The 13,438-nt window shown below is 37.6% G+C and overlaps 1 protein-coding gene across 1 annotated transcript in view; it reads left to right on the forward strand.

Moving 5' to 3' along the window:
* The window catches only part of GALNT2 (polypeptide N-acetylgalactosaminyltransferase 2), an 82,073-nt gene that overhangs the window by 46,402 nt on the left and 22,233 nt on the right, over positions 1-13,438 (forward strand). The window contains exons 4-7 of the mRNA XM_008643298.2: positions 2,077-2,175; positions 2,739-2,806; positions 3,704-3,769; positions 6,808-6,929. Of these exons, the coding sequence (XP_008641520.2) occupies positions 2,077-2,175; positions 2,739-2,806; positions 3,704-3,769; positions 6,808-6,929 (355 nt within the window). The remainder of the gene's footprint in view (positions 1-2,076; positions 2,176-2,738; positions 2,807-3,703; positions 3,770-6,807; positions 6,930-13,438) is intronic.

Consider the following 13,438-nt stretch of genomic DNA (forward strand, 5'->3'; position numbering starts at 1 on the left):
ATTGAAGTTTGCAGTTCAGGTTCTATCTTCACTAAATGTATTTTCTTATTCTGCATGTAAAAATTGAAGTGCTGCATCTTGAGGAGACAAAGTTTAATCTCCATGCCAAAAATAATGACACTGTTTCTTTGTTTTGAATTTAAACTGTGGCCCTGTTGACACAGCAGAATAGGAGGAAGAGTGATGATACTGAGTCAGTCAAAGTGGGGATTTATGAAGAGCTGAAAACAGTAATACTTGGTGAAACATTCCTCCAGTTTTATTTGGAAATCTAGAAGTCTTATTTCTCCCTCAGAAATATACAGTAGTGCTCTTCAGTTTTCTTAAAACTGAGAGGCTTCATTGCCTTGAGTAATTCCCCCAATATATACTCTGGCTCAAGTGCTCTCTTTTGCAAATAGATCAATATAAGTTTAATGTGACTTTTTAATTATTCTAATGCAAGTGCTTCATGGGATAAATGCGTGCACAGTAGCCCTGTCCACTGTGAGTAATTTGAAAGTTAGCAGAATAAAGAATATCTTCTTTGGCACTGCAGGCTTTGGAGTATAATAATTGCATGTCTTTTAGCTGTCTAGATGAGTTGCCAGAAGCTCATGCTGGAGAAGCTGCTCTTTGTTTTTCAGGAATGCATCGGCATTTGAGATTTATGCATTCCACGCTGGGCGCTAGTGACAAAGCCATCTTGTATGCCCACCGCAAAGCCAGAGATGGCCCTGCTAATCTGACACAGCAGTTGTAGGCTTGGCGTAGACTCTGTTTTTGTTCAGAGCCTAGTGAGGTCACTGCAGCATGATAATGTTTTGTTTCATGCAGGCACTAATGTGTGTGGCACTATGGGTGTGTTGTATCAAAAACACCACAGGTTTTTTGGGATTTTGTAGGGTGGGCAAGGGCAAGAAGCACATTGCTGCTTGCTCTCTGATTCCAAGAGGTTGAAGGTTGCATGGTTTATGGTGCATGTTGCAGATGTTTAATCAGGTTAAAGATTAGAGTGGGCTTTTATACAGGCAGAGGCCTAGTTTTAGAAGTGTGGGTGGCAAACTTCTCTTAAAAACTAGTCGGGTTAACACTGCACAGAGTACAGAAATTGAATTGCTGAAATAAGTGCTGAAATCAATTGCTGAATTTGCTACAGGTGTATGCTAGCTGGGTTTATTCCCTCTGAAGACAACTAGGTCTGTTAAAACTCTACCCTTAATTAAAAGATATGGAAGAAATAAATCACTGGTGTGTGTCCCTGCACAAATGGCAATCAGTATCATGACTTATCACACTGTAATGCTTTTGGCATAAACTCAATATACATTGTTTTCTAGTACTGTTAGTTTCTAATACAATGAGAGCAGTGTCTTTTTTGGGTTTATTTTATTGGATTAAATAGCTTAACTGTATGTAGTCCTGAAGGAAGCATTTTGGGATTGCCTTCTTTTTGCTTATTATATTAATCTCAGATTTCTAGAGGTGATGAGAAATGAGTTGACATAGATGGAATATTTCATTATCTTTATCATTTGGAAAGATATGGTTCTGTGTTTAGTTGGCTCAGCATTGTCACAGCTAGCTCTGTTTTTCGAATTCTGAATGTTATGAGCCTAACAAGTTCTTATTAGTATAGAAAACTAGTGTTATCTATGTACAAGTCCAGGATGTTACAGGAGCTTTAAAAGTAAAGGAAGAAGTGGACACGTGCTCTTCTAAAGAAGAAACACCTGGTAGCCTGTGAACATGTGCATTTTTGTTGAAAATATGCTTATTTCCTTATATGTATTGAATGCTTTTAGTGTAAAAGGGCTCTGGTTTCATATTCAACTGCACAAAAGACATTTCACATAGTGCAATGATGATGGTCTGGTAACTTTTTTGAACCTACCCGTGTCTGCCACTGACTTTTTAGGCTTTTGTGTGCTAAGACAGCTACCAAAAGTGTCAAAAGACACGTTGATTACATTCTCACTTGAAAACAAGGTATTTCATTCTTCCTAGTCTATGAGTTTAATAGATAAATACTTTGCAATGAAGGCCTGAGATGTAAAAATTGCATTGAAATTGATGACAAGGTATTATTTCTTTCAGGTGTCAACGGAAACAGTGGCGGATAGAATTTCCAGCCACTAGTGTGGTGATCACCTTTCATAACGAGGCAAGATCTGCTTTGCTTCGAACTGTTGTCAGGTATGCATAAGAGAGCCTAATTTTTCTCTAAAGGCCATTTCTGTCAGATAACAGCTTATGATAAGAAAGGGAAGTAACAACCCATTATGTTCTTCTGAACTATTTGCAGAGGAAAAGATGAGTCTTAATTTCATTGAGATCTTCAGTTCTTACATTCTGAAATAGTGATGTTAAACAAAATTGCTTACCTTAACTAGAATGCATGAAGTGTGGGACCAATTGCCAGATGATGTCTGGAAGATAGCCATTTCAAGAAAAAGTCAGGGTAGATGGATTCCCAGGTGATATTTGACTCAAAGATATCTGCAAAAGTTCCATGTTAGATATTTCTAATGCACTGATTTCTGGAAGCTGGAATAGTGGGTGTGGGGGAGGCAGGGAGGAAGGAGCACACAAAATTATACCTGTGCCTCTTCATGCTTTCTGTAAGAACATGCCAACAGCTGTTGTTGAAAGTAACATCCTGGGCTAGGTTCTACTGCAGCTTAACAAAGTAACTGCTTTTATGACATCATTATGGAAAATTAATACTGCTTGAATGCTTTTGTTTTGGTCTGTTTCAGTGTCCTTAAAAAAAGTCCATCACATCTTATTAAGGAAATCATACTGGTGGATGACTACAGTAATGATCGTAAGTGCTTTTACAGGGTCCTACCTTACTGTGCTTATTCTGGTAAGATTTCCTGTAGATGCTGATAGGTCACTCAGTTGAGACTAGGACACACAAATAGGAGTTTGAAGACACTCAGCCAAAACCAGATTTTTAACTCTTCCGTATCTGTCATTGTGGAAAAGTGAAGTTTCTATAAATATTTCAGGTATATCTTATTATTTCCTGTTAGCTGAAGGACTAGAGTGTATCTTTTAAAAGAGCCTTTTTATAGTGTGTTATCTTAAGTAAAAATAAAACCCATGGTGCTTGCAACAAATATTTTTGTAGTGCTGTTTTAAATGAATGCCTGTCTCCATCAGTCTCTTGGAAAAATTCTTACTGAATCCAAAAGAAGTCGATGTCTTGTAGGTATTAGGCTATAATGATACAAGTTTAAACAATGGACGTGGACCTCAGAGTAATATTTCTAAGAAGAAACAAATGTTTATATTTGCATTAATACTTTTTTAGTAAGCTTAGGACAGGTTTGTCTTAATGTTGGTTAGAAAGTGAGCTTTCTTACAGGCAAAGAAAACAGTTTATTTAATCCTATGAAAGTTTTTTTTCTCTAGGCAATGTAGAAATTGTCTAAAGTAAGCAAAGAGAAGATAGTTAAATAAAGTTATTTCAAGACTGTAAAATTAAGCTAGCTTTAAATAACGTAATGAAGGTAGTAATTTCTTAGCCTGGTAATTTTTCTTTATTTCTTGTGAGATTAGTAACTAATTCTGACCACAAACATTTTCACCTACAAAGCTTTTGCTTTTCTTTGAAAACAGCCTCTCTTCTGGTATACAGTGTTGGATGTCAAACTGCTTCTCATCACTTTTTTTTTTTTTTTAATTTTTAAATTTATAATTGTTTTATTTTCTAAAGCTGATGATGGTGCTCTCTTGGGAAAAATTGAAAAAGTACGGGTTCTTCGAAATGATCGACGAGAAGGTAGGCTTAATTTTAGGGAAGTAAGATGTAAATTCCACTGTGCTGCCTTATCTGTTAGTTTTCATCAAGTCTTTTAAAGGAACATTCTGCCTAACATTCCTTATTGGAAGAGATTTTCACTTTATAAACATACTAGTAAAAGGAATAAAAAAAAGTATTTGTGCAGGTAAAAACAGTAATTGTGATTGTTTCCATGTTGTTGTGTGCACAATTGCCTGTTGTTGGCTTTTACAGTGAAAGCTTCCTTCAGGAATTGCGTTTAATCTTCAACTTTCCTTTCTCTTACCACACTGAATCCTTAGTTAAGCTACTTCCACTGTACACAAGGTCCCACTGTAAAATGGATCTGTGTTTGAAATAATGCAGCTTAAAAATAGCCCTCTTTTTTTGCTGGTTCCCTTATTAGATATCATTTTAAGGATTTAGTTGATGGACAGCCTGACAAACAATTTGTTTTGACTTAAGAGGGTTTGAGCAGCCAGGAGGGCTGGGACCAAGTATGCTGGTTTTGCTGAAGCCAGTGTGCCCTGTAACAAATTTGTCTTATATTTTTGTTTTCTTCTCTGTTGCTTTGTAAATTATGGTCTCACATCACTGAGCCCTTCAGTCAGCAGTTTCCTGACAGTGGAATTTAGAGTATTAGATACAGGCAACTGGTGTTCTACAGCTGTTTGAAATAATAAATGAGATTTGACAGTTGAAATAGCTGACTGAATTAGCAGATATGTGCTTGCTAATTTTCATAAGCACTGCTTCTTCTAGACTGCCAGCCTAGCCTGGGGAGGAGCTGGAATCATTGGATTGTCAGGACCTGGAAATACCATGTACAAAACCTATGTTGTCCCATAATTAAAGTTATTGCAATAACTGATGGGTTCTTAGTGTTTAAATATTCTGTTTGGAATATACTTGTGAACAAAGGCTTATTAGGAAAGCAGGTCTTTTATGACTTGCCATGGTTGCCAGATTCTAAGTAAATTAATGTCATTTTTCAGTGCATCACTTGAAGATGGAGATAGTAGTAAGGGAATAAATGGAATGAAGTAACACCTTTTGATGTTTGTTTTTTTTAGTAATTATAAATATTAATTTGTAATGCATATACAAATACATACTTAAGAATGTGCATCAGTTTATCTTAAAATTAAATATAATTTGACAAATCTACTATGTCAGAAAAAACCAACTGTTTGCAGATTGAAAACAGACTATTAGTTTACTTTTTATGTTTGTGAGATTAAGATTAAATATTACACATATAGATTAAAATTTAAGAGAATCAGTGAAATTAACCAATGTGTAGGATGCTAAGAGTAACTCAGTAATATGAACAATAGAGGAAAGCAGTGTGTTTTAAAACAAAAGTTGAAGTAAAGGGATGGTGTCAGTGGAGGGGATGATGTTAACTGCCTTTCTTTCAGAAATAAATATTAGTAGCTTTTAGTCTCATCTGTAGTCTCAGTTGTTATGGGAACAGATGTGTTTGAGGGTGTGGTAGTCTACAGAATAAATGTTCAGTGGAACTTTTTCAGCTCTATTCATAGTAAGCCTGAGTATGATTGTGGAGGACTCAATGACCAAAGTGCTCACCTCCATTTTTTTGCCACTAAATCTGAAATCAGAAACACTATTGTGTGTTTTCTATAGAAGTAGGGTAAGACAGTAGGTTCTACAACAATGTTATTTAGAAATAATAAGCTCTGGGAGGAGGAATTGAAAAGTTAAAAAAAGTAGAGCCATAGTGCTTGAGGAATGGTTTGATGTGGGAAAAACAGAACAGATTGAAAGGCTGGAATTAGGGCAATAGTGCAAAGTCACTGAGGTACAGTTAGATGTCAGTATGCCACAGATCAAAGGTAAAATGTTGGAGAGCTTATAGCACAGTGCATATCTAGAACTGTGAAGTGCCCACACTTGAAATAAGAGATAGGAAAAGGATCTTGATTGGGCTGTTGCTGAATGTTGGTCAGAGCAAACAAGCTCTTCTTCTTAAGCATCTTGTATTCTGTTGGCATAGTCATATTTTGCATATTTATTTTGTAAAGGGAGAGGTAAGTAACAGGCTTGATTCTCTTAGTGTTTCAGTTAGGGGGGAAAAATGCCCAAACAAACCAGAATAGATTTAGTGGGAAACAATGGAGAAAGAAAAAGGAAAAAAAAAAAAAGACCTGGTTTTGGTCTCATGTGACAAAAAGAAATCAATGAATTTTTTTGAATAGTAGTAGAAAAAAGTAGGGAGGAAATTTGCAAAGTAATGGGAGGAAGCTTGCTACGTGTGTGTATAGCAAGGACTTTAAGGAATGGTGAGGTCATCCTATGAACAAATATTAAAACAGGAGGAAGAAAAGGGTAAATCAGTGAGGGTATCTATGTAATCGAGACATAGAGATGAGAAGAACCTTTTGGTTTTACCAGAACTTTCCTCTTAAAGATATCTATTAAAAACAAACAAACCAAAAACAAGCTACAAAACAAGAGAATTGCTGTAATCACAGAGGAAAAAACAGTTCAAATGGGTTGGGGTAAGGCTCTCAGATGGGAATTAATGAAGCATGGCTATTTCTGGAAGGAGTTCATAGAAGAATGGACAGACTCTGGTAAGAACTAAAATGGAGGGGGGAAAAAACTGGGGAAGATAAGTTAATGATGGTGCTTTCCTCAGTTGCTTAGTAGAACTGTAGGAGATGTATTTGTTTTCAGGTCCAATCTTAAGTAAGATTTATCAGTATAAATACTACTTAGAGTGATGCAGACGCATCTGTACTTGTGTATCATTTGTTTTGAAAAGGTACTTTTCTTCTGCTTAAATCAGAGGAAACCTGTACCATGCAGTAGGTTGAGCGCTTGCAGGCTGTTTGGTGTGAAGTCATTTCACTGAATTCATAATTAGCGTCTGATTTTGATAATGGAGCTTGTGTATTTGCCCTGTCTGAGTTAGAGTCATTTAACTAATTACTAACTGGGAATGCAATAGTTTCTCACTACTGTTGATTGTTTTTCTCAGGAAGTGCTTAAAACTTCTTATCTTTACTTCTCAGGCCTTATGCGCTCCCGTGTCAGAGGGGCAGATGCAGCACAAGCGAAAGTGTTGACCTTCCTGGATAGTCACTGTGAGTGCAATGAACACTGGCTGGAACCGCTTTTGGAAAGAGTAGCTGAGGTTAGTAAAGAGTTCTAACGTAATTTCCTGAAGAAGCAGCTTTTAAATTTTAAAGCCATCTGGTTTATACTAGATTAATTTTATTCATTTTTCTAAGAAGCTTTTTCCCCTGATTTAAGATGATGGAGATGATTGGAGTGTTCTGTGATTAAATGAACAAAACTATGTTTTAATCTGTGAACACAGGCACATAAAATCTGAATATTTATTATTATCTTTGCAAGCAATTCAAATATATGCTTCCTTCATTCTTTGGGGACCACCTTAGTAAACTGAAAATCTTTAGTGCAAGGTATGATTCTCCTCTACCAATATCATCTTGGTGTGATTCAGTTTACCTGAATCTTTATGTTTCATTAAGATTCAGTGTGATAGTAGGAGCGAGGATGACTTGTGAAACCAAAATTCTCATGGAAACTAGCAGGAACTAGAGGCTCAGCATCTATGAAGAGGATGCTTAGTCTGTCTCCTGGAAAAGCAATTGAGAGTGAAAATATACTGTTTTCTCCAGGGGTTGGTTATACTTGTTAACTTGCTCTGGAAGAACTCAGTTGAAGTGGAAATTGAATGAAGTGTGATTCCAAAAAAGCACTGAGGAATACTCAAGACAACAGGGTTTTTATTCTTCCTTAATTGCATTCCCTTTCTGGAAAGCTAGTCTTCCAGGAAAGGTTTGGTTCCAAAATGCTCCTGATCAAAATGATTTTGCTAAGCTACTCTGGTTATGCCCAGTTCTTCACTTATCCACCTTACGCTTTCGTTTGCATTTCCCCCCAAAAACAGAAAGGGGGAGAGAGAAGGAAGAAAACCCCATATACTCAGTATGCCAATGAAGAAGCTATCAATTGATGACTGATTTTTTTTATTCTACTTGGTTCCATGATGCTTTTAGAATCATAAAATCATATAGGTTGGAAATGACATTTAAGATCGTTGAGTCCAACTGTTACGTGAGCACCTGCCAAGCCCATTATTAAACCATGTCCCTGAAGTGCCACATCTACACACCCCTTAAATACCTCCAGGGATGGTCACTCCCCCTCTTCCCTGGGCAGTCTGTTCCAATGTTTGACCACTCTTTCAGTGAAGAAATTTTTCCTAATGCGTATTCCAAACCTCCCTGTAACTTGAGGCTATTTCCTCTTTCCTATGCTTGTTTCTTGTAGGAAGAGGCTGATTCCCCACCTTGTTACAACCTCCTGTGAGGTAGTTGTACAGTTGTATGCTCTCCTCTGAGCCTCCTTTCTCCTGGCTAAACACCCTCAGCTCCTCCTCAAAAGGCTTGTGTTCCAGACCCTTCACCATCTCTGTTACCCTTCTCTGGACACACCCCAGCACCTTAATGTCTTTTTTGGACTGAAGGGCCCAGAACTGGACACAGGATTTGAGATGTGGCCTCAGCAGTGCCAAATACAAAGGGATGATCATTGCTCTGGTCCTGCTGGCCGTACTGTTGCTGATCCAGGCCAGGATGCCACTGACCTGGGTGCACACTGGGTCATGTTTAGCTGCTGGCAGTCAGCATCCCCGAACCTGTAGCATCGCATGAAATTGTGACCCAAGTGCAGAACCTGGCACTTTGCCTTGTTGAACCTCATACAATTGGCCACAGCCTGTTATATTTACTGGGTATTTCAGAAGTACTGCAAGTTGCCCAAGACACATCAGCTGAAATCCTGTTTTAGAGTAGAAATAACTAAACCTGGATACTATTAAAGTACCTAGAGCCTACAAAGCCTGTGAGCGTGAGTAACATAGCACTTCTTCCTATTTTTGTACCCACCTAAAGTGTTGCAGCCTCAGAAGGGTTGGGGGAATTTTTCTGTAATTATTAACTAGGGAAATAAACTTGAAGGCATTAAATATATCTCAGAAAGAAGTGGATAGAGAATGCTTGCTGCTAAAGCAGTAACGAATTCTAGGATATGGGAACCGTTTTCAGACCTTTTGCGTTTGAAGCATCTATTTATTCAAGAAATCAGAAGAGAGGTGGTGGTTTTGGTCAGCAAAACCCTGCATTTGGTAAGACAGTTACTTAGTCATTTTCCCGTTTCTCTTGTGTATGACTTTTTGCAGGGCTCATACTCATTTATCTTGCTGAAACTGATACGGAATTTGAAAAAGTGTTACCTTTCCATCATAACAGAATGTAAAGCCTCTTATTAAATTGCTGGCAATTTGTGAAGATCCAGCATGGCATGGGGTGTATTTGGTTGGAGAAGCTGACACGTATTTTGCTTTTTGTAGCAGTTACTTTTTAGTAGCATGTGAATTATTAGATCCTTCAAAACTCACTCCTTCCAATTGTCACCATAATACACACTAATAGTGTGCCACTGAATAGTTTTCAGCTGTATGAATATATTTTTCCATTCTTAAAAGATTGCTGTAGTGTTAAATAATGAATATAGAGTTTCAGTTGACTTTCATCTGCAAAGCTTTCCAGCCAACAGGTATGGGGATTGAAAAAGCAGCTTTCTGGTTATTCAAATAATTAAGGCATGGTTAGTGTTTACGCATAGCATGTGATAGTTCTTTGTTATTTTAAATGGATTTGTTCTGCTCACAGGGCAGACAGTATGTTAGTTGATGTTAATTGGCAGCATTTTTTGATAGTCTTAGTGACAAGAAGCTGAATAGATGTGAACTCTTTTCTGCTCTGGCCTCACAGGTAACTTTTTTCAGGTCAGGGCTACTGTTAATTAATACCATGTTTTCTGATATGCAGCTGCCTGTATTATATATCTGGTGGAAAGTGTCTTTTGTTTTTCTTTTTTTCTTTCTGTTCCAGAATTGCCCACTTGGCATTTATTTCTGTTGGAGTTTTGGGAGATTAGTTGTGTGTGTTACAATATAGGAATTTACAGCTTCTGAGGAGCAGTCTGAATAGAGTCAGTTCTGCAGTACTCTATCTGATGTGCTATAACCACTTTAGAAAGCTGTGCCTCTGACATCTGAGATACCAAGCTTTCCTCCCCAATTGAAGCATGATCCATCCCACAGTTTTCTTCTATAAGATGGTTTCCTGGTTAGAATATCTTCCTTTTTTCACGAGCCATGCTTGCCTAGTGTTTCTAGAGGGGTCTGACTCTGCTAGGGATTTTTCTACAGCAATTTGAGCAAAGGCTTAAAGCAGAAGCAACATACACACAGGGTGACTTGCTTTAAAGTTCAGAATGCCTACAGATACTGGTGTAACCTGGAGCTGGTATCTTTGCTCCTTCCTGGAGAGTGGTTTTCTGCTTGATTGCTAAGGCTACCTTTTATGCCCTCTAGATTTTTTGTGTGTGTGTGTGTGATTAAATGAGGAGACAGTGGAGGTTAACCCTTTGATTCCTCAAAAATAGTAGTAAGTATACACAATCCTGAAAACATCTATAACTACTAGTGATTTCATGGGCACTTGTCTACTTGGCTTTTTCCATTTCAAATTTCTAAACACTTTGACGTTCTAGTCTTACAATTCAGCAATTGTATGAGAAAAATAAATTGAAAGATTCTGATGCAGAACTGAACTAATCTGTTTTCATAGCCTAGCAGTAAATCCTCTATCACATTTAGGAAGATATTTTTAAACAAAGATGATCTTAAAAGGAAGAAATAACTAAGATTAAGAAGTGAGATGTGGTTGGCTTTTTCATGTCTGTCTCAGATTTTTGTGACTTTAAGTGAGTCAACTTTTAACTGACACAATGCTAAATGGAAAATATTTATATTTCCTCTTAAGAGTGTTGTAAAGCTTAATCTTAGAAGTGTCCTGAGATTTTTAGAAGGAGGAAGCAATACATGCAGAATTTTGAGGATAATTTCTCATGGTTTATGAGAACAATATATTAAGTCTAACTCTCTAGAGCATTCATAACTTCCTCATAAATTGTCAAGATGAAATAGTTTGCTACACATTTCCAGGTGCTAGAGACTTGCAGTACTCACAGACTATTTCTTTTCATTATCTTCACCAAGAAGTACATGGTTTTCCAGTTGTGCCTGCCATTAGAAGGCAAAAGATTTTTCTATGTTAAATTATCCTAAAGCAAGGTATTATTTATCTATGGTGTGATTAAAGGGAGCAGCTGCTTTTTAGTCTTTTAAATGAGTGAACTCTGTAATTTGGAGACCCACAAGCTCTTTTTCAGCAGTCTCTGCATTAACAACTTTCTAATGCTCCACAAATCATCACCTTAAGAATGTACATATCTTTTTTTTTTTTGCTTTGCTGCTGAGCAAATCCTGTAATTTCAAGTCACAGAAGGAACAGCGTATTTCCAAGTCAGCAGTGTGAGGGTTATACATCAAACTGAATGCACATGGCCTGGGTATTTGGCTGTCAGAGAAACAACTGGGAGTTAAATGTAGAAAGTGGTGTTAGTGTGGTGCCACACTGATATTGATAGAAATAATCAGGCCAACAGTAAAAGCCTGAGGAAATCCCAAATGTGTAGGGACAATGTGTTACCTGCTTATGTGGCTTGGTGGAGGTAAGCTGAAGCCTAAATGAAGCTGTGCCTGATGTGACGCCTGATAACTTGGGCAGCTTTTACCACCAGGTTCAACCTGGTCAAGTAGAACCATTTGAAAAAACCAAATTTTTCTCAGAAGATGTTTTTAGAGAGGGGCATAGATGAATAAGCCATCTCAGTTTCACCTAAGGAATAAACAAGAAAGAAAGGAAGGGTGTTTTCATTTTTCTATTTTATGCTCATAGGTGTACTGTGAATAACTGGACAGGCTGGATATCTTCTGTCTCATCAGCCTTTATTTAAGGGAGTTTCCTAATTCTAGCACTATATATAGAATGCCTAAAATAAGGGCATGGGTACATCTAAAGCATTTCAATGATGTAGGAAGGTGTGCACACACACACACACACACACTCTCAGAGAGGACTTTGCAGTGAAGGTGCAGTAAATTGTAACTGCCTTGCAGTTAGCAAAACTGTGCCTTGCTTGGCATTGCAAACAGGGGCTTGAGGCTACCACTAGCAGAAACAGGAGCTAAAGATGTGATCAATGGGGGAATATGACAGGTTGGTCTTTTTTTGTTTGTGTTTCTAGTTTGCTTTAGATTAAACTAATGAATTCTTAGCAGCAGGCCACATTAGATGTTAAATTACATCTCTCATAAAAGCAGATTCTTGGCCTGGGTGGCATAGCTGCAGTGGAAGTAAAGGGAATGTAAAAAGAAAGGTGTCTTCAGCTTGAATTCTCTTGGGTTTGCTTGAATTCTTTTGGATGATACAGAAGTCTGTGACCTTTTGTTCACTCAGCCAGAATGACCTAGTAAATGTCCTGTATGTAATTAGGGCTTACTAAAAATCAGCACAGATTGAATAGTTAAGGTTCAATAAAAGAAAATGGGCCAAGCAAAGCATTTGACTAAGAGTTGCTTTTAAGTCTCTTCTTATGAGCTCAAGCTATTCTCTTACTAATTTGGTTCCAATCTGTTCTGTATAATACTGATTAGCAAGGCGGATACATTGCTTGAACCATTGTTTAGAATACATGTGGTGTGTCAAGACCTACTTGTAAAATAAATTCTTAAAATGGAGATGTTTAGGTTGTATTTTTGTAACCATAAGAAGAGTTTTTCTGTAACAGGAGTTACCAAAATATCTCCTGTTTGTTCAAAACTTTTTTTTTTTAATATTCACAGCTTTGGTGATATGCTGTTCTGAAGTTATTTGTTCCCTGAATGGTGTTAAATTGTGCAGCTCAAAACTTTTATTTTGAATTCAAGCAATAAGTCATGGAGACAAACTCGCTTAACCATGATGCTGCATTTCTAACATTAGATGAGTTTTTTTTTAGAATACTGAGGTCTTGTGATTCTACTGGGTGATGCATGTGGAGTTCTTGGAAAGATTTTTGTTCTTAAACTGTTTTGGCAAAAACATCAGCTAAAATAATTAACATTGCTCAGAATAGTATACAGGACCGTGGTTAGACAGAGGAGTGTGGTTATCTGTACTGCTGGAATCTTGGCTGCTGGAGATTAATAGCATTCATGAGTCTGAGGTGCTTTTCAGGTTCTCTTTCCTATCCGAGTATCTGTTATTGAAGTATGATTCTTCTAGTGTGAAATGGATTGGCATTAACCTAAGACTTTTCTGACTGCCGAAAGGCCTAAGTGTCCCTTAAAGGTTGAAATAGTAGGACACTAGTACACTGCATGGCTGGAGACTTGCTGTGGAAAATATGTATTGCCTGGATGCTTTTCTTTGCATTGGTTTTAAAAGCAAGAATGGAAGGGCTGTTTGCTTGACTGCCTTTAGAACCACAAGTTTGCTGCCTTCTCGAAGAGCAAGTCGGAAGAGGGGCATTACTGCATAGAAGTAGCCTAGAATAGAAAGAGGGTTTCCAGTCATATCCTATGGTTTCTGCTCTCTGAAGCAGTGCTGAGCTCCTCAGAGCCATAAGTGGAAGTAGGGGGAGAGCTGGGGAGACATGCTAATGAAATCCTGCTGGACTGTTCAACATCACATCCTGCCTGAATCTTTATATATTGACTTC

Source organism: Corvus brachyrhynchos, unplaced genomic scaffold (assembly GCF_000691975.1).
Source record: "Corvus brachyrhynchos isolate BGI_N302 unplaced genomic scaffold, ASM69197v1 scaffold70, whole genome shotgun sequence".
NCBI lineage: Eukaryota > Metazoa > Chordata > Aves > Passeriformes > Corvidae > Corvus > Corvus brachyrhynchos.